Source organism: Podarcis melisellensis (genome assembly GCF_964234715.1).
Source record: "Podarcis melisellensis genome assembly, chromosome: 13".
Classification (NCBI taxonomy): Eukaryota; Metazoa; Chordata; class Lepidosauria; order Squamata; family Lacertidae; genus Podarcis; species Podarcis melisellensis.
In genome coordinates, this window is record NC_138545.1 from 44,082,972 (window position 1) to 44,105,151 (window position 22,180).

General features: G+C 45.7%; 1 protein-coding gene across 1 annotated transcript in view; it reads right to left on the reverse strand.

Annotated features, from left to right (window-relative positions):
* Positions 1–22,180, reverse strand: part of ACE (angiotensin I converting enzyme) — a 61,941-nt gene that overhangs the window by 25,079 nt on the left and 14,682 nt on the right. Inside the window, exons 2-9 of the mRNA XM_081883814.1 lie at positions 14,756–14,923; positions 8,889–8,982; positions 7,553–7,696; positions 5,959–6,150; positions 3,689–3,786; positions 2,686–2,858; positions 1,193–1,416; positions 422–566 (exon numbers count right to left, since the gene is read on the reverse strand). Coding sequence (XP_081739940.1) covers positions 422–566; positions 1,193–1,416; positions 2,686–2,858; positions 3,689–3,786; positions 5,959–6,150; positions 7,553–7,696; positions 8,889–8,982; positions 14,756–14,923 — 1,238 coding nt within the window. The remainder of the gene's footprint in view (positions 1–421; positions 567–1,192; positions 1,417–2,685; positions 2,859–3,688; positions 3,787–5,958; positions 6,151–7,552; positions 7,697–8,888; positions 8,983–14,755; positions 14,924–22,180) is intronic.

A 22,180-nucleotide genomic window follows, 5' to 3' on the forward strand; every position in this document is an offset into this window, starting at 1 on the left:
TTAGTGTGTCGGCTGCAGTGTGTAGTTGTGTCACGCGAATGCTCCCCGCGTTCCTCCTGGGACTGGAAAGGGTTAGCTTAACCTCCAGTTCGCTAGTCAAACTGAATTACTGTATCGTGAAATGATGCAAAACTGAATTACAGTCATACCTCATGTTACATCCACTTCATGTTACGTTCTTTCCACTTTCCCTCTCCCCTGTCTGTCTCTCTCTCTCTCACACACAAACAGTTGTTGAGAAGATATATGGGTCCCTCAAGCAAACATGGACTTCCCCCTTCTCAATTTTGTAATTCAGTCCTATCACCTGAAATCAGCTTGGGGAACCCCTCCCCTCATACAGATTCTTGAAACAATGGCTTCCCTTGCTCAGCCATCATGGCAGCCCATGGCAGCTGCACTGCTGAGGGAGGGACTTTACCTCAAGTACCACCAGTCATAGTTGTAGCGGTTGGGAGGGGTGCGCCCACTGAAGACATTCCATCGCCACTGGTCTATCAAGTAGCCAAAGGGCAGGAAGGCGATCTTCTCCAGGGCCATTTTTAATAGGTAGTTGATGTCGCTCTCTGCAAAGAAGAAAGAAAAGGGGAAAGAAGACTCAGAGCTGGAATAAGAGCAGAATAAGCACCCTGCAGATCTTGTGCCACAAGTCAAAAGCAGAGTATGAAGCTTGAGATGACTTGGGCAAGTGACCCACAGGCCTTGGGGAACAAAGACCCACCTGACTTTATAGGAAATTCCTTTCCAACCCAACGGATGGCAGCGGTCAGACCCTGAGCAGGCACAAAGCTGCCCTCTGGGTTGCCCAAAGGGAACAGGTGTGGCTATGAAGGGCTCCCCAATCCCTAACAGCAATAAAGAGTGGAGAGCAAATTTTGGGTTTTGGCATGGCCAAACGTGGCCCTCCAGATGCTTTGGGACTACAATTTCAATCATCCCTGACCACTGGTCCTGTTAGCTAGAGATGATAGGAGCTGTAGTCTCCAAACATCTGGAGGGCAAGTTTGGCCATGCCTGGTCTAGGATCTTCTCTTTCTTCTTCAGCAGCTGGGAAGCCCTGGAGTGATACAAGTCTGGCTCCATGTCCCAAAAGCAACTAATCTCAGCTGGAAACCTGACCCTTGAGAAATGTCCCATCAACTCTATCGGTTACCACAGTTCTCCTACATCACCCACCATGCTCAACCGTTACCTAAATCCTCAGTGGCTTGGTCAAGCAGCCCAATTTTCTTGAGGTGGGTGGGGGTGGAGACGGACAAGCCCATGACGTCGCCAATGGCTTCATGAAAGCCAGGGTTGGCCCCACTGCGGAAGGAGATGGGTTGGTCCTTGTACTGCAGGTAGTATTCAATGTGCCCCATCTCATGGTGTACTGTGAAGAGCTGCTCCATGGTGACGGTTGTGCACTGCTTTATCCTGCAAAGTATGGAGCAGAAAGGTGAGGATGCAACATTGGTTCTGTTAAAATCCACCCGTTGAGCTAATAGGGCACCTGCTTGACAGACTGGAAAGGTTGTTCCTGCTTCCCTTTTACACACGGAGTCCTCAGAAGAGTTGAAAAGGAAGTCCCTCTTCAGTTTCCCTGCACAGGGCACTGAGCCAAGCGGGTGCTAAGCCATCTTCATCACGCTATATTCATACAGGTACCTATTTAGAAGATCCATTAAAAATAGCAACTGCACCAAAAGGAAATACAGTCATACCTTGGGTTGAAGTTGCTTCAGGTTGAGTGCTTTCGGGTTGTGCTCCGCAGCGATCCGGAAGTAACGGAACGCGTTACTTCCGGGTTTCACTGCTCGCGCATACGCATATGGTCAAAATGATGTAACACGCATGCACTGAAGCGGCGAATCGCAACCCACGCACACAAAGACGCAGGTTGCGTTTACTTCAGGATGTGAACGGGGCTCCAGAACGGATCCTGTTCGTATCCAGAGGTACCACTGTATTGTGAAAATAAGAAGTATTTGTCCTCAGCAAATCTTGTCCTCACTCAGGGCACCTTATTACCAAGGTCTGCCCCTGCCCTCTTGTCAATATAGAATTTAAATTGTTTAAAGCTCTCACAGATGTAATCCTTGGAACACCAGTCCTTCTTGGTAGCTTTGCAAGGGATTCAAAGACGACTTAACATATTAAGTGTTCCCACACACTATAGTTCCCAGGGTTTCCAGGAAAGATTTAGCAAACAGAAAAGGTTTTCAGAACTGGTTTATACATTTAGTAGATTTATCGCTGATACACGCTATAAATTTAAAGCACATCCACTTACAGACTCCACTAACCCAGAAATAGTGCTTCAGGTTAAGAACTTTGCTTCAGGATGAGAACAGAAATCATGCTCCGGCGGCACAGCAGCAGCAGGAGGCCCCATTAGCTAAAGTGGTGCTTCAGGTTAAGAACAGTTTCAGGTTAAGAACGGACCTCCGGAACGAATTAAGTACTTAACCCGAGGTACCACTGTACTGAGATCTGTAGCTCCGAGAGGAGGAAACTAATATCTATTATCATTATTCATTTCATTTCTAGACCGCCTAAATTGAACCACATGTTGTTACTAAAACTGGACATTGATATTTTGTGTTTCTTTAAAAGGATCTGCATAAACGCACTCTGTGGTTCTCTTCCAAGAAGGCATTTGGTTCCCCCTTTCCAAAGCAAGGCCCTTTCACATGCAGTAGGCACCTGAAATCTTTGCGGTTGTAGAAGTCCCAGGCCGACGCATGGCACACCACCTCTCGGCCATCTGTTGGCTTCTCCAGCATAGAATCCTTCCAGAATTCAGGTGGCATCTTAATCATGTCAAGTGAGGTGAAGAATGCGTCTGCCTCCCGGAACATGCGCGTTACGTTCCAATTCTAGGAAAGGACCCACCCACAGAGTGAGATAGCATGCATTTTCTTGGATCCAGACATAGCCATGCTTAATGAAATCAGTTTTTGTTTAGTCGTTTAGTCGTGTCCGACTCTTTGTGACCCCCTGGACCAGAGCACGCCAGGCCCTCCTGTCTTCCACTGCCTCCCGCAGTTTGGTCAAACTCATGCTGGTAGCTTCGAGAACACTGTCCAACCATCTCGTCCTCTGTCATCCCCTTCCCCTTGTGCCCTCAATCTTTCCCAACATCAGGGGCTTCAGCTGTCGCTAATTCAAGCTCCATTGATTTCAATGGATCTACTATTCTAAGCATGGTAAGTTGAGATTCAACCCGTAATAGGCTTTCTCTTGTTGGGAGTACTCATTATTCCTCTAGGGTTCTTATTCTGCAGCATCTCACTGCAAAATGGCAGCAATACCACCCCACCCCCAGTGATGTTTAGGTATGTACCGTATTTTTTGCTCTATAAGACTCACTTTTTTCCTCTTAAAAAGTAAGGGGAAATGTGTGTGCGTCTTATGGAGCGAATGCAGGCTGCGCAGCTATCCCAGAAGCCAGAACAGCAAGAGGGATTGCTACTTTCACTGTGCAGAAATCCCTCTTGCTGTTCTGGCTTCTGAGATTCAGAATATTTTTTTTCTTGTTTTCCTCCTCCAAAAACTAGGTGCGTCTTGTGGTCTGGTGCGTCTTATAGAGCGAAAAATACGGTAGCTGTTTTCACTCACAATCCCTGCTGTCTATATGAAGGCTGCAGTCAAAGCAGCAAAAGTGTAAGAAGAAAAGCGTATGTAATAACAACACGGATGACCTTACTTGCTGCCTCATAGTATTGGTGACATCAAGGTTGGGCTTATTTGGGTAAGGGATCATCATATCGTAAATGTTGTTCCATTGCTGCGCCCACATGTTACCTGCAGGGGGCAAAGCAGCACAGCTTAGCTTGAGGCGAACAGTTAGTTTCAGCCTTTTCCTACCATAAGGAATAATAGCAAGAAGAAGCTGCTTATGATGCAATATCACCGGGAAGCTATATTTGTCAATTTTCCACATTTGGGGCATGGAAGCAAAAAAATAACAACTGTAGTTTTCTTCCCAAGTCTTGTTATAACCCATAGGGCCATTGAAGATATCACATTAATTACCGTATTTTTTGCTATATAAGACTCACTTTTTCCCTCCTAAAAAGTAAGGGGAAATGTGTGTGCGTCTTATGGAGCGAATGCAGGCTGCGCAGCTATCCCAGAAGCCAGAACAGCAAGAGGGATTGCTGCTTTCACTGTGCAGAAATCCCTCTTGCTGTTATGGCTTCTGAGATTCAGAATATTTTTTTTCTTGTTTTCCTCCTCCAAAAACTTGTGGTCTGGTGCGTCTTATAGAGCGAAAAATACGGTATGTTATTAGTAGCTGAGGGTGGGTAGTCTGAACAGCTTCAGGACTATGGGGCAACCATGATAGTTTCCCTGGTTTGCAGATCATAGAACTGTAGAATTGGAAGGGACCCCAAGGATCATGTAGTCCAGGGTTCCTCAAACTCAGCCCTCCAGATGTTTTGAGGCTACAATTCCCATCATCCTTGACCACTGGTCCTGCTAGCTAGGGATCATGGGAGTTGTAGGCCAAAAACATCTGGGGGGCCAAGTTTGAGGAAGCCTGATCTAGCCCAACCCCCTGCAATGCAGAAATATACAGCAGCCCCTTATGGGGATCAAACCTGCAACCTTGGCACTATCAGCACCATGCTCTAAACAACTAAGAAACCCAGGCTGCCCAAAGATCCAGAAAGACTGGCAGACCTACTCCAAGGCTTTTATGAGAGCGCAAGATTGTGCTTCTTGTGAACATTATTCTCCCACCCTTTGGAAGATGCATGTTGGAAGCACTGCCTCAAACTCATAGGGGTGCCACAGAAATAATGTAGTTGGGTCAAGAGAGCGGTGGACTCAAAAAGGTGGGAAACCTCTGGCCTAGGCTCTGGCAACCTCTAGGTTGGATTAGTGCAACACATTATAAATGGGGCTACCATCTTCAGATGGTTCAGAAACTGCAACTGGTGTAGAATTTGCTGTCCAGATTGTTGACCAGGACAGGCAAAACTTACACCAATTCTTCCACAACTGCACTGGCTACGAATTAGTTTCCAGGCTCCATTCAATGTGCAGGGGAGCTGTGCAGGACCCCAATACATCAAGGACCACATCTCCTCATACAAACCCAACCCTTTGATCAACATCTGAGGCCCTTCACTGTGTCCCCCTGTGTGCACAGGTCTGGAGGGTGGCAATGTGAGAATAGGCCTTTTCAGTGATGGCTGTCCCCTTGTGGAATGTTCTCCCCATACGGAGGCTCTGCTGACTACTGACCGAGCTATGATCCCGTAATCTTTACCTGTTTTTAGGTGCCATTCATTTCCCCACCCCCTTTTTACCTGGACTTTTAGCCCTTGATGTGATGGTGTATTGTTTTTTAAAGCATTTGTGGCTTCTTGTAGTGGAATAGGATCTTTAAGACCACAGTTTTATTGCTATAGATGTTGGTTTTTAACGTTTTTATTGGTTTTGTTTGTTGCAATTGGTTTTTCTTTCTATTTCAGTTGTGTTTGTACAGTCATACCTTGGGTTACAGACGCTTCAGGTTGCGTGTTTTCAGATTGTGCACCACGCCACGCCAAACTCAGAAGTACCGGAACGGGTTACTTCCGGGTTTCGGCGCTCACGCATGTGCAGGAAAACTAAATCGCGCTTTGCGCATGTGCAGAAGCGCTGAATCGCAACCCACACGTGCGCACACGCAGCGCTGCGGGTTGCGAACGTGCCTCCCGCATGGATCACGTTCGCAACCCGAGCGTCCACTGTAAATCGCTTTGGGTCACATTTGTGAGAAAAGCGACTAGATCATCATCATCTCTAGCACTGATGAGACTCAACAGAAATGGACCCTGTTCACTCTTAGGCATGGCAGCTTGAAGCAGCCCAAGTGGTCAGCCTGTGTAGAGTGTGGCAGGACACTTCATGCCTTCAGAAATGAGCCATCATGATTTTCTCTAGCATGACCTCCACTTCATCCCCTTTTTATTGCCATCTTACCCAGTAGGTGAGCTGGAATGGGGCCTTTCAGGTTGACGTACGTAGGGCCGTAGCGCTCATACAGTTTCCTCCTGACAAAAGCATGCAGGTTTAGGTAAAGGGGCTCCAGCTGGTGATAGAGTTGCTCCAGGTCATCCTCGAAAGTTGGTGAATCATACCAGGAACGCCAATAGTCACCGGTATCCTTGAAGCCTAGACGCCAACAAGAGCACAGAACCGAAAGCAAGTCACACATGCATAATCTCAACACAAGGTTGGAGAATCATTCCCCCACCACATCATATACCCATGTTGTTCAATGTCTGTCTGTTCTAAAGGCACAGAGCACACAACCACAAACTGAAAGCCAATTCACATGATCATTTTTGGCATGGTTGTTGTTAAGTTGTGGGTGAACATATCAGACGACACAGCGGTTCTTCAAACAGCTCTTGTTTATTCACAGGCCAGGAAAGAACTGAACTGAAGGGTTCAGCCAGCCTGCTTATATAGAGCTCCACTACAACGCAACAGTAACCGCTTTCTGTAACTATCCAATCACTGAACGTCACTTTCAATCCCTTATTTGCATAGCTATCTACAGTATCCCCCTGCTGGCCCAGGGTGAGAACTTCAGTACATAACAGTTGTGTGGCGGGGTAAGTCAAAATTCATTGTTGCAGTGATGACCCTCTCCTAAACACGTCGACACATGCTCACCATTCCCTCAAATATTTTCAAAATGGGATGTAAATCAGTTGAGAATGGACGTGCTGAGGTAACACACCATAAATCATCAGACCACAGTGGTTTCACTCTGGCATTGCAGAACCATTCTCCAAATGGGTCCTCTCTTCGGAAACATGGGGAATACATTTCTGAAAGGAGGGCAGTAGGGAGAGCTACAATATTCAAGCTTTCTCTGAAGCTTTCAATCACCTTTTTTGCCTAAGGTAAAATGCCCCAGCTGCTTGCAGCTTTCTTTGTAAGGTGGTCTTTCGATCCAATGAGTGGCCCATTTCCTATTTCCACCCCCCAATCCATATTGGTACTATACCAGCTGCACTGGCTCCCGGTGGAGTACAGGATCAGGTTGCTGGTTTTAACCTTCAAAGCCCTATACGGCCTAGGACCCTCGTACCTACGGGACCGCCTCTCCTGGTATGTCCCACAGAGAAATTTACGGTCTGCAAATAAAAACATCCTAAAGATCCCAGGCCACTGAGAGGTTAGGCTGGTCTCAACTAGAGACAGGGCTTTCTCGGCCGCGGAGGCTCCAATCTGGTGGAACGCTCTGTAACAAGAGACTAGGGCCCTGCGGGACTTGACATCTTTCCGCAGGGCCTGCAAGACAGAGCTGCTCCACCAGGCCTTTGGTCAGGGCGCAGCCTGACCCCTCCTCTGACAATCTGCACAGAATTTTGTTTGATGGTTGCCATTAATTAGATTTTAATTTAATTTTATAATGAATGTTTTTAGAATGTTGGACTATTTTGATTGTTGTTAGCCACCCTGAGCCCAGCTTCGGCTGGGGAGGGCAGGATATAAATAAAATTTATTATTATTATTATTATTATTATTATTATTATTATTATTATTATTAAAAGCATCTCACCATCCATTTTGTAGGCCTCATTGCTGAGTACAACAAATTCCTCATACTTGGGCCTCTGAGGATTGCCGGCAGCGTTGTGCCACCCTTCCCAGGCATAGAGAAGTTTCCTGTAATTGCGAGAGGTGGCCATGATGTCCGTTATCTCTGAGAAGTGAGTGCGGAAGAAGAGACCAGAAACAAAAAAACAAAAAAACAAACACAGAAAATGGTCATAGGTTGAAAAGAACCCATTTTGTGGGTGATGTGCCTCATCATAATGGCAGTGCTATTTATTCAGTGTTATTTTTCAGGGACAAAGAAGTCCCCTCCCCTCAAGTTTGGGGCTATTTTTGATTTGGTGGTAGATTCAGAAGCATCTCAACAGCACTAGTTTCTGTCTTTGGGAAACACTAATTCTGGGTTTGCTGGCAGCTGAGCGCTTGTAACTTCTCTCAAAAGTGCCCTAGTTTTTGAAATGCAGTGGTACCTCGGGTTGCATACACTTCAGGTTACATACGCTTCAGGTGACAGACTCCTCTAACCCAGAAATATTACCTCAGGTTAAGAACTTTGCTTCAGGATGAGAACAGAAATCGTGCTCCGGCGGCGTGGCAGCAGCAGGAGGCCCCATTAGCTAAAGTGGTGCTTCAGGTTAAGAACAGTTTCAGGTTAAGAACAGACCTCCGGAACGAATTAAGTACTTAACCCAAGGTACCACTGTATGTAAATCTTTGGACACAGCTGCTACACATAATTTCTATTCTAGCCCTTATCAATGTACAATGATACATTTGGTGGCCAAATAAATGGCTGAAACACATTAAAGGAAGACATCATTTTTAAGGGCTCCAAATCAATCAGGCTCTTCAACTCTTGCAGTGTCAAGAGTTGTGGGGGCAAAATGGTCCCACACTTGAAAAATAAGCATACTGTTGAACAGGAGTTGAGAACTTGTGGGTCTCTGAGTGTTTTAGGACCACAGCTCACACTAACCCTCACCGTTGACTGTGTTAACTTCCTAGAGTGGCTAGGAGTTGGAATACAACAACAACAACAACAACAACAACAACAACAACAACAACAACAACTGGATGGCCACATGTTCCACAAGTGCTGTAGAATATGAACCAAGACAATCTGTGGCATGATAAGCACCACATAAACATCAAAGCAAGCATGTGAGATTTTATGCCACTACAATGTCACAGTTACCTGTGACCATGGGATTTGTGGTATTTCTGACACAGCCCTCAGATCTCAACAAATCACCTCCCCCTTGAGGTGCTCCCGTGTTGAAAGCAATCACGTAGATTGGGGTGTGGGAGGGTCACGCTAATGAGAACAGGAAGATACACACCTGGTTCTAAAGCCCAACAGCTGGAATTCTGATTTGGCAGACATACTTTGGAAGTGGAGTAGATATTGTCCATCTCACTCAGAATAGTGTTATACTTAGAAAAGAAAGAGAAATAGTCCAGGTTAGTGTGATAGTTCCATACCTGCTAGTTCTAGTTACTCCTTTTCAGCCCAGCCACAGTGTCACCCGTTCCACACCTCAGGTCTGCTTTGCACCCTATAATCTATTACAGTTTCAACAAAGAATGGCTGCCTGGTGGTAATAGCAAGGACACCCAGGGAGGCTGCCTCAAACACAGGCTTCCTGAGTAGCGTTCAAAATTATTTATTTTATGATGAACTTGAAACTTAGGTGTCTGTAGCCAACCAAGTCAGGAAGGGGACCAAAAACACCTTCATTTTCCCTGTAATCTTACATTATTGAAAGTACAAAATTATTGGGCGAGTGCCTTTTGTTTCAGCATAAAAGCCTGCTGTTCTCACATGACTTTGATGTGGCGATGCTGCCTGCACCATCAAGACCCTGATCAGGCCACGCTACACACCATGGAGCGGAAGTCAGGACTCTGGTGTTTTTACCACCTGGCCAAGGCAGGTCAAAGGAACAAGAGGAGGCAGGCCTGAAATTCAAAGTGGGCTGGGAGAAAATGGGAAATGCAAAGTGGGTGGCAGGGGGCAGTAAGGTAAAGGTAAAGGTACCCCTGCCCGTACGGGCCAGTCTTGACAGACTCTGGGGTTGTGCGCCCATCTCACTTAAGAGGCCAGGGGCCAGCGCTGTCCGGAGACACTTCCGGGTCACGTGGCCAGTGTGACATCGCTGCTCTGGCGAGCCAGAGCTGCACATGGAAACGCCGTTTACCTTCCCGCTGGTAAGCGGTCCCTATTTATCTACTTGCACCTGGAGGTGCTTTCGAACTGCTAGGTTGGCAGGCGCTGGGACCAAGCAGCGGGAGCGCACCCCGCAGCAGGGATTCGAACCGCCGACCTTTCGATCAGCAAGTCCTAGGCGCTGAGGCTTTAACCCACAGCGCCACCTGTGTCCCTCCTCGGCAGGGGGCAGTAGAGGTGTACAAAATCAACCCTTCACAGCTTAAAAAGCGATGGGAGAGGAGGGTGCCGAGCAAGGACAGATAATGGCGGAATTTGGAAAGGAGGAGGCCAGCATTGCATCGGCCTTTAGGGCAGAGTTGGATTTTGGGCCGTGTGACACTTCCACCACACTGGGCGCTGCAACTATGACATAGTGAATTGAGCAGAATGGAAGACGAGAGGCACAGGGGGTGCTCAATTTTGGAGTCTCTGAAATCTGAAAGGCCAAAGTCCGCCTCTGTTTAGGGTAAGGTATATAAGAGAAGAGGTATATATGTAAGATGTATATAAGAGAAGGTATATAAGGGACGTGGGTGGCGCTACGTTATAAACCACAGAGCCTAGGGCTTGCCAATCGGAAGCTCGGCGGTTCAAATCCCCGTGATGGGGAGAGCTCCCGTTGTTCGGTCCCAGCTCCTGCCAACCTAGCAATTCGAAAGCATGTCAAAGTGCAAGTAGATAAATAGGTACCACTCCGGCGGAAAGGTAAACGGCATTTCCGTGTGCTGCTCTGGTTCACCAGAAGTGGCTTAGTCATGCAGGCCACATGACCCAGAAGCTGTCTACGGACAAATGCCGGCTCCCTCGGCCTATAGAACAAGATGAGCGCCGCAACCCCAGAGTCATCCGCAACTGGACCTAATGGTCAGGGGTACCTTTACCTTTATATAAGAGAAGAAAGGAGCTCTGGAAAAAAAATATGGCACAGTGCTGAGGGAAGGGAATTGTGTTAGGATGAGGGCTGATTGCTGGAAGAAGAGATTGTGAAGCGTGCCTGCATTCAGGGCACATGTGAATGTGAAAGAGAGCAAAAGGAGTTAACAAGTGTTTTGATGTTAGATAACCATCTCCAGTAGGTATAATAGGCTTCCCCAGCCACTCTGGGCGGCTTCCAACAAAACACTAAAATACAATGACCTATTAAACATTAAAAGCTTCCCTAAACAGGGCTGCCTTCAGATGTCTTCTAAAAGTCTGGTAATTGTTTTTCTCTTTGGTGGGAGGGCGTTCCACAGGGCGGGTGCCACTACCAAGAAGGCCTTCTGCCTGGTTCCCTGTAACTTGGCTTCTCACAGCGAGGGAACCGCCAGAAGGCCCTCAGCACTGGACCTCAGTGTCCGGGCAGAACGATGGGGTGGAGATGCTCCTTCAGGTATACTGGACTGAGGCCATTTAGGGCTTTAAAGGTCAGCACCAACACTTTGCATTGTGCTCGGAAAAGAGGTCAATTAGAGCAGAAGGGTTCATAAGGTGCATTGCAGCCAATCATCTGGGACATGTGGGCCTTCTTGTTGGCTGTGTCTTTCATTAATAGGTAGTGAAGGGCCAACTCGCCAGGATCTGGGGCTGTGAGCTCCCATTCTGCCACACTCTTTGTGCCTTTTCAGTGCAGAATCCCAGGTGGCCAGAATGCGTATTTGGTACCGCTGGCTGACGGTGTGCTAACAAAGCTGAGCTAGTCACCAGAAAAGCTTGGCAGCAAAGCTTTGCATGCAGAAGGTTGCAAGTTCAACCCCTGAGATCCCCAATTACGGCTGGGAAGGAACCCTCCTTGAACCCCTGGAAGGCGGCTGCCATTCACCACCAACAATGTGTAGCTCAGTGGTCCGACTCACTTTAAAGGCATCTTCCAATGCTCCTCTACCACTGAGTTAAAGTAAGTAAAAGACTATTTATATAAAAGACACCAAACTAAAGCCACTTTGGTAGAATTCCTAGCTTGCAGATGTACTCTGCTATGCAGCTGTTTATTTTATTTTTAATCTTTCCTTATATCAACTCAAAAATAAACAAAGTTCAGATTGGTTTTCCAGTCACAAAACAAGCTTTGGATGGGTTGGGATATGTTTACCCTTAAAGTACAAGGAACAACTTTATGACAGTTTCTTTGGGAGGAAAAAGGCAAAATGAAATATTTGTCATCATTGCAACTACAGTTCCCATGTTTTTTTAGTTTTGTTTTTGTCTTTTTTAAAAAAATCAATTCCACAAACTGGCTTCTTGCCCTGGGAACTAGACTGGCAGGAGTAAATTAAGCTCACGTATTCTTCCTTATCAAGGAGGAGAATGAGTAGGGTTTTTTTGGGGGGGGGGGTAATTTGTTCTTTCTTGGATACAACTAAGCATCTTAGCTGTGCCCATATAGGAACAGCAGGAAGATAATATTCAAATCCAGCCCTTTTCGAATAAATGGCAGAGCTTTATCTTGTTTGAAAATAAAAACAACATCAATAATAACAGCCCCCGTGAAGTATGCTAGTCGTAACTGGAATAGCTGACAATTCTTTTCCATCCTCCCCCCCCCCCCCCGAAGAAAGACCCCTTATAATGAAAGTTTTTCTAGATAAAGATATAAAAAACAGGAATAATAATATGCTTTCCTTTAACGTATGATAGAATGTGCTATCTTCACACACTGTTTGCTCCCTTATTTAAGCTTGCATTGCTTTGTAGTTATTATGCATACAGAAATGTGGGAGAGGGGGGAGCAAGGCCGATATCTGATGCCCCCCAGCCCTTGCTCTGCCATCCCAAAGCTGGAGAAGTGGGAACCTGGGCTTTGGGAAGGAGGCACGAAGCTCTGCAGGGCCCTAGAGCCCTTCCACCTCCTTCCCATAGCTTGGAAAGCACTATCTAGGCTTTGGGAAGGAGACGGGAGGACTCTAGGACCTGTCAAAGCCTCACGGCTTGGGAAGGCAGCGCAAGGGCTTGAAGGGGCCATCAAATGTTGCCTGGGGCCACCAGGAAAAGGCCTTGCGGGTGGAATGTGGCCCTCAGGCTGCGTGTAGGATCACCTTGGTAATACAACATGTATCTTAGGAATGTAGACTGGTGGATTTATGGGAAAGTAGGGACTCGGGTAGTGCTGTGATCTAAACCACTGAGCCTAGGCTTGCCGATCAGAAGGTCGGCGGATCGAATCCTGCCAACCTAGTAGTTCGAAAGCACGTCAAAGTGCAAGTAGATAAATAGGTACCGCTGCAGCGGGAAGGTAAACGGCGTTTCCGTGTGCTGCTCTAGTTCACCAGAAGCGGCTTAGTCATGCTGGCCACATGACCCGGAAGCTGTACGCCGGCTCCCTCGGCCAATAAAGCGAGATGAGCACCGCAACCCCAGAGTCGTTCGCGACTGGGCTTAACTGTCAGGGGTCCTTTACCTTTTTAGGCATCTATAACATGTTGGCATGCAAAAGATAATGCCCCTTTTTTCTTCTCTCTTTTCTTTCCTGTTATAAATTACATTTTTCAAACTTTCAAACTTTTATTTAGCAGTTGGGAATTTTGCAACGAACCAAGCAGTTAATAATAACATGCTTTTTAACAAAGCTTTCTTTTTTCGTTTAATAAAAATGATTAATTTTTTTAAGCAAAAGAAATCCAGTCCGTTTTATGTTCCCATATTCTGCTGGTACATACTGATAAATTTACGGCAACAGCATCCCATTTGGATCGGGACCCTGAGGCTGAGGAAATGATGCATAAACGCCGCAGCTATTTTCCCACTGAAAATCACTCCTCAAAGCTGCTGTTTGCCTATTGGGGAGAACTGTTAACCACTGCTTTGCTGCCACAATTGCTAAAATTTAGAAACGAGGGACCACCTAGTTTGACCTTGGATTAAAACAACAGGGATTCCCGTACAGGTCAGGGATGATGGTCAGATCATTCTATCCACAGAACTCAAAAAAAAGGACTGAGGGACTCTCTTTCCACTTTGAAGCAACATCACTGTGAAATTGCTTTACATGCTCCACTAGACTAGTTGGAAAGAATTAGCTGCAGAACACTAAGAAGAGGCAAAGAGGATGGATTACTAGCAGGAGGGGATAAGAACTCCTTTGAGCTCTCTCTCTCTCGTTCTCTGGCTTGGCAGAATTTGCTGCTAAATGCTTCACTTATCTCCATGGCATATTTGGGAAACCTAGCAGGAATTTAGCCTCCCTGGCCAGTCTCTCTGACACAAGACGCTAGGCCTCAAGGGCAGCCCTGCAGTAGCTTACATACATTCTTCGGTCTCTCCCTCCAACCTTACCATGACTTTTAGATGCTGCATATGAACTAAGATGAAGAATAACACAAATGGCTCTTTTGGCGGAGACTTCAACACCAGGCTGCAAATGCTATATCCCCTGACTTGGGAGTTAAGCCCTGTTGAGCCTAATGGGACTTCTGAGTAGACCTATCTAAAATTGCACTGTTAATGTAGTTTGTGGAGTCCCAAAAGGCTGGAGCTGGAACATACTTTACCTTACCCCAGCAGATAATCAGCTTCCTCAGAGACGTCACTAGGAATTTATTTATGTATTTGTAGTTCATTTATTTTAACAAAGTATATACTGCTTAAGGGACGCTGGTGGTGCTGTGGGTTAAACCACAAAGCCTAGGACTTGCCGAATAGTAGGTCGGCGGTTCGAATCCGCGCGACGGGGTGAGCTCCCTTTGCTCAGTCCCAGCTCCTGCCAACCTAACAGTTCGAAAGCACGTCAAAGTGCAAGTAGATAAATAGGTACCGATCCGGCGGGAAGGTAAACGGCGTTTCCGTGCGCTGCTCTGGTTCGCCAGAAGCGGCTTAGTCCTGCTGGCCACATGACCCAGAAGCTGTACGCCGGCTCCCTCGGCCAATAAAGCGAGATGAGCGCCGCAACTCCAGAGTTGGCCACGACTGGACCTAATGATCAGGGGCCCCTTTACCTTACATATACTGCTTAGTATGTAAGCCTGAATCATCCATAGCCACCGCGCAGGCGTAGACTCCCTTTGTCTGGAGTTGTGTCCTTACCCGTTGCCGTTTATCCATGGGTAGGTTGGAGGGCCCCAGGGTCTGGATGGATCTGACGATTTCCTTCAGCTGAGGATCAGTGAAGTTCTGCCAGATGTTGCCGAAGCTCTCCTTTGCTTTCTTCCCCCAAACCTCTGTGAATTCTTGCTCCTTCAAAGAGGCTGCTACCTGCAAAGGGGTGGTGGTGGAATACATAGATTCAGGTAAACACACAGTTCTGGGTACCTTCAACGGTCCATCTTGGTTGGTCCCAGACAGACTGGCAGCCACCAAAACCTTGGCACTAGTGCTGTGCTGAAATCTGCCCTGCAGTTTCTGAAAGGTCTTGCAAAGCAGCCATTTCTTTTTTGGGGGGTTGTTTTGGTCTCATCCTCAATACGTTTTAGAATTTCTTCAGACTTCTGATAGAATCAGGGTTTTGAGTGTACCTTATTATTATTGCAAGGAGGTCAAGCGTGGCAGGTGCATTTTTCCTCTGCAGCTTCCCTGGCTGCCCAGTCGTTCTCATCTGAAAACGCCACATGAGAAGGAGAGTTCTCATGAAGTATGTGCACCTGGGAGGGCTGCAGGGTGCAGACCACTGGCGAGCTGATTTGTAGGGTGGGCGAAAGGGTCTCCAGAGCACCCCTTTGCCACCCCAAAAGTAAAGTAAGTGCAACAAAAACCCTGCACCTGGCTCATGAGAATTTCACTAAAATTTTCTCCCCCTTCTGAAAAATTTTAATTGCAATTTATTGTCTCATTAAATAACTCTGTGTGTGTGTGTGTGTGTGTGTGTGTGTGTGTGTGTGTGTGTGCGCGTGTTCAGCACACCACTGCCTGCCATTACTGCATTTTTCGGCCCTTAAAAATCAGGAAAGGAGATTGTGGTAGCTCCATTGTGCTCTTTCCTGAGGATAGCAAAAGCACAGTGACAGAATCATAGAACTGTAGAGTTGGAAGGGAGCCTGAGGATCATCTAGTCCAACCCTCTGCAATGCAGGAATATGCAGCTGTCCCATGCAGGGATTCGAACCGGCAACCTTGGCATTATCAGCACCACACTGTAACCAACAGAGCTACCGTATTTTTCACCCTATAGGATGCACTTTTTCCCCTCCAAGAATGAAGGGGAAATCTGGGTGTGTCCTATGGGGCGAATGCAGGCTTTCGCTGAAGCTTGGAGAGCGAGAGGGGTCGGTGCGCATCGACCCCTCTCGCTCTCCAGGCTTCAGGAAGACATCCGCAGCCTGCTTCCCAGAGCGTCGGGCGCCCTGAAAGCAGAGTGACCGGCGCTTCGGGAACACATCCGCAGCCTAGGCAGCACTGCGGGAGTTCCCCGCAGGGCTCCCCACACTGCGGATAGCAGCCTGCTGCCCGGCGGGTGGGGCGCCCTGAAGCAGAGCGCCCCTCGCGCCGGACATACATCCGCAGCATGGGGAGCCCTGCAGGAGTTCCCCGCAGGGCTCCCCACGCTGCGGATAGCAGCCTGCCGCCCGGCGCGCAGGGCATCCTGAAGCAGAGCGCCCCGCATGCCGGACAGACATCGGCAAGCCCCACAAGCTTGGGGGACAGCAGGGAGGCACAGCGCCACCATCCCGCTGTTCCTCGACCTGGTTCGGTTTCCCCGACCTGCTTTTGGGGGGGAAATAAAGGGGGGGGAAATTCCTTTATTTCCCCCCCCCAAAAAACTAAGTGTGTCCTATGGGACGAAAAATACGGTAAATGTTTAGTTTTGGCTGGCTTTGAAGCACCTATGGGCGCTGGCAGTGGAGCTGGGGAATTACACCCTCTCCATGATTATTGCAGTTTCAGATTTAAACCAACAGCACACTTTTTAGACATGGATCTTCCACAATATTTATTTATTATCAACATTAGGTTTTCAAATTTTGCAAGAAGGCCTTTCCATCCAACAATAAGCAATAATTTACAATGTAGTAAGTAAAAGCTTTCTCACATTTAACAGAGACTGTACCCTTCTTTGTCAGTATCTTTTCTGAAATTTTGAAATATAACAGCAAAAAGGTTGTTATTTTAATTTTTTTATAATAAGGGGTGAATCTGTTATCACCAAAATCCTTCCTTCTTTTCCCCTATAATACTTTTAAATATATATTTTTAAGAAGCCGAAAAGAGAGCAGTAGCAGCATAATCTGCCACATATAGTTCTCATCACAGATCAAGGAGTTAGGGAGTAGGAAGATCAGAAGTGCCCCCACTTCCCCAGGGACTGCCCAGAATAACCCAAAACCTACAGATGGAGGAAGCCCTTATCATAAAAGAAGCAGATCAGATCAAAACAGGTGGTGTGGGTGAATTGTACAGATGCAAACACATTTTAAAAAATTATTGTATACTCAGTTCTAAATGCACATTTCACTGAAGATATGTATGAGCCAAGGTAGAAATATGGACAGCTTCCCACTCCCCACCCCCACCCCCTGAAATGAATAAATGAGGGCTCTATTTATAGTAGTGGTACCTCAGGTTACAGACGCTTCGGGTTACAGACTCCGCTAACCGAGAAATAGTACCTCGGGTTAAGAACTTTACCTCAGGATAAGAACAGAAATCGCGCAGCAGCAGCGGGAGGCCCCATTAGCTAAAGTGGTGCTTCAGGTTAAGAACAGTTTCAGGTTAAGAACGGACCTCCGGAACAAATTAAGTACGTAATCAATGGTACCACTGTATAAGGGAACTCTTTAGGCGGTTTTGTAGCAGGAGGGTCTAGGACAGAGCCCTGGATCAGAGTGATAATCCAAAAGGCTTACTACCATTGTAGCTTCCTAGTTGATTCCACACTAGTGATTTAGTCTGCAACCACTTGCTTGTTATCCAGGCAATGTTACGGCCAACCTGCTGCATTTAAATTGCTGTGGCTGCTGTTGTCCTCCCATCATTTTCAGGCCTATGGGGATGATTCCTACCTGCCTCCCCCCCCCCCCCCGATGCAATTGCGGCGCCAGCTTGTATTGGAGTTTTTATATTTTCTTTAGGGCTTCTGTGTCTCAGTCAGAAACCTTCACTTTGTAGCTTCTGTCTCTAATTGCTTCCTGTTCAGGACGGCGTTGCATTAGTGCCGTTGACCATTAACTGGTTAGTTCCTGTTCCCTGCAGGAGAGTGGCTTGATTTACTGAGGTTTTCCTTTTCCTTTATTAAAGTGTGAAATGACAGTATTTCGCCATAAAATATAAAAAGGAAAAAAAACAATGAGAGGGAAAGACTGTTTGAAGCTCTCCACCCCCACCCCAAGGAATGAGATCTTACTAATTAAGGGGCAGCTCATCACTACTGCCATGCTACTTTAACAGGAAGCAATTGGAGGCAAAAGCTGCAAGGAAGAAGTGTTTAATCAAAGTTGCAGGGTGCTGCTGAATGCTATTTGCTTTTGGTCAGGTGGCAGGATTTAAGTTAAATAAACAAAAAACGAAGGTGTTAGGGAAAAACATGACAGATACAGAGTCAGAACGGTTTCAGAGAGAAACAGAATTATCACTGGTGAAAAGGGTAAAATACCTAGGGGTTAATATAACAGCCAAAAATCTGAGTCTATTTAAAGATAATTATTAAAAATGTTGGTCGGAAATTAAGAGAGACTTGGAAAGTTGGGCAAAGCTGAAGCTTTCTTTGTTAGGCCGAATCGCTGCAATTAAGATGAATGTGCTGCCAAAGATGTTGTTTTTGTTTCAAACATTGCAAATTGTGGACAAAACAGAGTGTTTCCGGAGGTGGCAGAGAGATATTTCTAAATTTGTCTGGCAGGGCAAAAAGCCCGGAATCAAGTTTAAGATATTAACAGATGCAAAGGAAAGAGGGGGCTTTGCCCTGCCAGACTTAAGGTTGTACTATGAAGCCGCAGCTTTCTGCTGGCTAAAGGATTGGCTACTTCTTGAGGACACTGATGTGCTAGATCTCGAAGGTTACAACAATGCTTTTGGTTGGCATGCATATTTGTGGTATGATAAAGTTAAGATCAATAAGGCCTTTAAGAACCATATTGTCAGAAAAGCAGTGTTTAATGTCTGGACAAAATATAAAGACTTACTGGAAAATAAAACACCAAGGTGGCTTTCACCTTTGGAAGCTAAGGCCCGAAAAGGAACCAATATGGAAGCCTACTGGCCAAAATATTGGGAACTGTTAGAAAAAGACGGAGATAATTGGAAATTGCAGAGTATGGAGAAAATGAAGGACAAAGTGCGAGACTGGTTACACTACGCTCAGATTAAGGAAATTTTTAAAAGTGACAAAAAGTTAGGATTCCAGGTGGAGAAATCGAAGTTGGAAACAGAACTGCTAGAACCTAAGACCAAGGTACTTTCAAGAATGTATAACTTGCTGAGAGCCAGTGTGGTGTAGTGGTTAAGAGCGGTAGTCTCTAATCTGGGGAACCGGGTTCGCGTCTCCGCTCCTCCACATGCAGCTGCTGGGTGACCTTGGGCCAGTCACACTTCTGTGAAGTCTCTCAGCCCCACTCACCTCACAGAGTGTTTGTTGTGGGGGAGGAAGGGAAAGGAGAATGTTAGCCGCTTTGAGACTCCTTAAAGGGAGTGAAAGGCGGGATATCAAATCCAAACTCTTCTTCTTCTTCTTCTTCTGTTGAAATGGAATACACAAGACGAAATGGTTAAGTCGGCTATGATAAAATGGGCACAGGATATTGGGCATAATATTATGTTTGAGGATTGGGAAAGGTTGTGGACCACTGGGCTGAACTTTACTGCATGTAATGCTTTGAAAGAAAATGTAATGAAAATGATATACAGATGGTACATGACCCCAGTTAAACTTGCTAAAATATACCATTCGTCAGATAACAAATGCTGGAAATGTAAGGAAAACGAAGGAACATTCTACCACCTCTGGTGGACTTGCCCTAAGGTGAAGGCCTTCTGGGAAATGATATATAATGAGTTGAAAAAGGTATTTAAGTATACCTTCACCAAGAAACCAGAGGCCTTTCTTTTGGGCATTGTCGACCAGAAGGTGCTAAAGAAAGATAGAACATTCTTTATGTATGCGACAACAGCAGCAAGGATACTACTCGCTAAGAATTGGAAAACTCAAGATCTACCCACACTGGAAGAATGGCAGATGCAACTGATGGACTATATGCAACTGGCGGAGATGACTGGCAGAATCCGAGACTTGGGAGAAGAAAAGATGGAAGAAGATTGGAAGAAATTTAAGACTTACTTACAAAAATATTATGATTTATTGGAATGTTAAGAAAGATGCTTAGTTATAAATAATTGGCCATCACTAAAATAGATCAGGAATTGATGACAAGAGAGATTAAGAAAAACAAATTTGCAGGGAACTATTTTATTGTAACTAAATAAGCGGTTATAAAATTTGGAAATAAGATGATAATTTGCTGGACAAAATTCGTTAATGATGCAAATGGGAGTGGGAGGCGTGAGGAAGCTCAAAGAGGATATGAAATTTTGTTAAACAAAGTAATACTGTTTATTGTTATTGGATGTTTTTTTTTTCTTTTCTGTAAAAACCTTAATAAATATTTATAAAAAAAAAAATGAATGCTATTTGCTTTTGACTAGGGATGGTGTAGAAATTTGATTCAATCTGCTTTTAAAGATGAATTGCATTTTCCAAAACAGGAAGAGAAAACAAACTACAGCTTGAAACCTCCGGTCTTGAAACAGGAAGAGAAAACAAACTACAGCTTGAAACCTCCGGTCAAGTAACGTGTACAAAAAGGCATATATTAGTGAAAATACAACAACCCATTATATTAAGGAAAAAATAGTCTGCACAAATATGTATATTAGGCAAAATTACATACAAAATATGTATATTTTGAGAGATTTGCACTAAAATGTGGGTGAATTTTCATGAGATTTTGTTTGTTTGAATGGCAAACTAATGTGGAAATGTGAACTTAAGGCTGGAACAATGAAAAATAGAGAGAACCCAGAACTGACAATTTCATTCATCCCTACTTCTGAATAAACAGGATAAAAGGATCACCCTTTTAAATTCCACTTCTAGCTGACGACAGAAAAGGAATCAAATCAGCTGTAACCTCTGTGGCTGGATACCTAAAGGATATGAAAGAATAGGTCCTCAAAATGTAACAAGAAGTCCACAAGTGTAAGAGTTCCCAATCTCATACAAAAACTGCGTGCTAGAGTAAACTGAAGTCCAGGAAAAATATGCTACCAAATCAGAAGGTGGTGGATGGATGCTAACTTTGTTACCAGGAAATGTGCTTCCTTGCAGATTAGGAGGCAATTTCCAAAAATAACATGCCACTTCGTAGGGAAAACAAACTCCCAATGTAGCAGGTAATTGAGAGTTACGAAACAACAAACAGAAAGCCTGAACAGAAATATGGGCAAACTGTGCCAAAAATAAATAGAAAGGAAATCCTGTGTACCAAGCCTATTTGCATGCAGAAATCCATCAGTTCCAGTACATCATTTTTTGCTTAAGATAAGAGTGTCCCCTCCTCCACCAGAGCTTTGAAAGGCTAGGGTGACAGAACTGAAGGATTCCAAGAAAATAGGGATTTGTGGCAGAGCTGCAGTCTGCAACCACACTAATTACTGAGCCGATGACCACATTTCCATCTATTTATTTGTTCCATCGCATTTCTAACCTGCCCTTTTGCCATAAGGTCCCAGGGTGTGTTACACAAAATAAAAATAACACAATATTAAAATCTACTTTGGCCACCTCATGAGAAGAGAAGACTCCCTGGAAAAGACCCTGATGTTGGGAATGACTGAGGGCGCAAGGAGAAGGGGACAACAGAGGACAGGATGGATGGACAGTGTTCTTGAAGCTATGAACATGAGTTTGACCAAACTGCGGGAGGCAGTGGAAGACAGGAGTGCCTGGCGTGCTCTGGTCCATGGGGAGACGAAGAGTCGGACACGACTAAACGACTAAACAACAACAACAAAATCAGCTGGGGGTGGAATTAACAGCCATATTTCAGCAGCTTGCTTCATAAACCTAAACAATCCTGTTGTCAACTTCCTGTCTTGCCCAGCCAGACCTCCACCCCTGAATTTTTTTTATTCCCAGACAAAGCCAGCCAACAGTCCATAGAGCACACATTACAGTGGTACCTAGGGTTACATAAACTTCAGGTTACATACGCTTCAGGTTACAGACTCCGCTAACCTAGAAATAGTGCTTCAGGTTAAGAACTTTGATTCAGGATGAGAACAGAAATCGTGCTCCAGCAGCGCGGCGGCAGCAGCAGGAGGCCCCATTAGCTAAAGTGATGCTTCAGGTTAAGAACAGTTTCAGGTTAAGTATGGACCTCCGGAACGAATTAAGTACTTAATCCGAGGTACCACTGTATCTGGGCCATGTAGCTGTGCCTTAAAAATATATTTACTTTTTGGGTGCTAGGACACAAATGGTCCAAGATAATCTGGATTAGGACCCTAGCGTGGAGGATAGAGGGC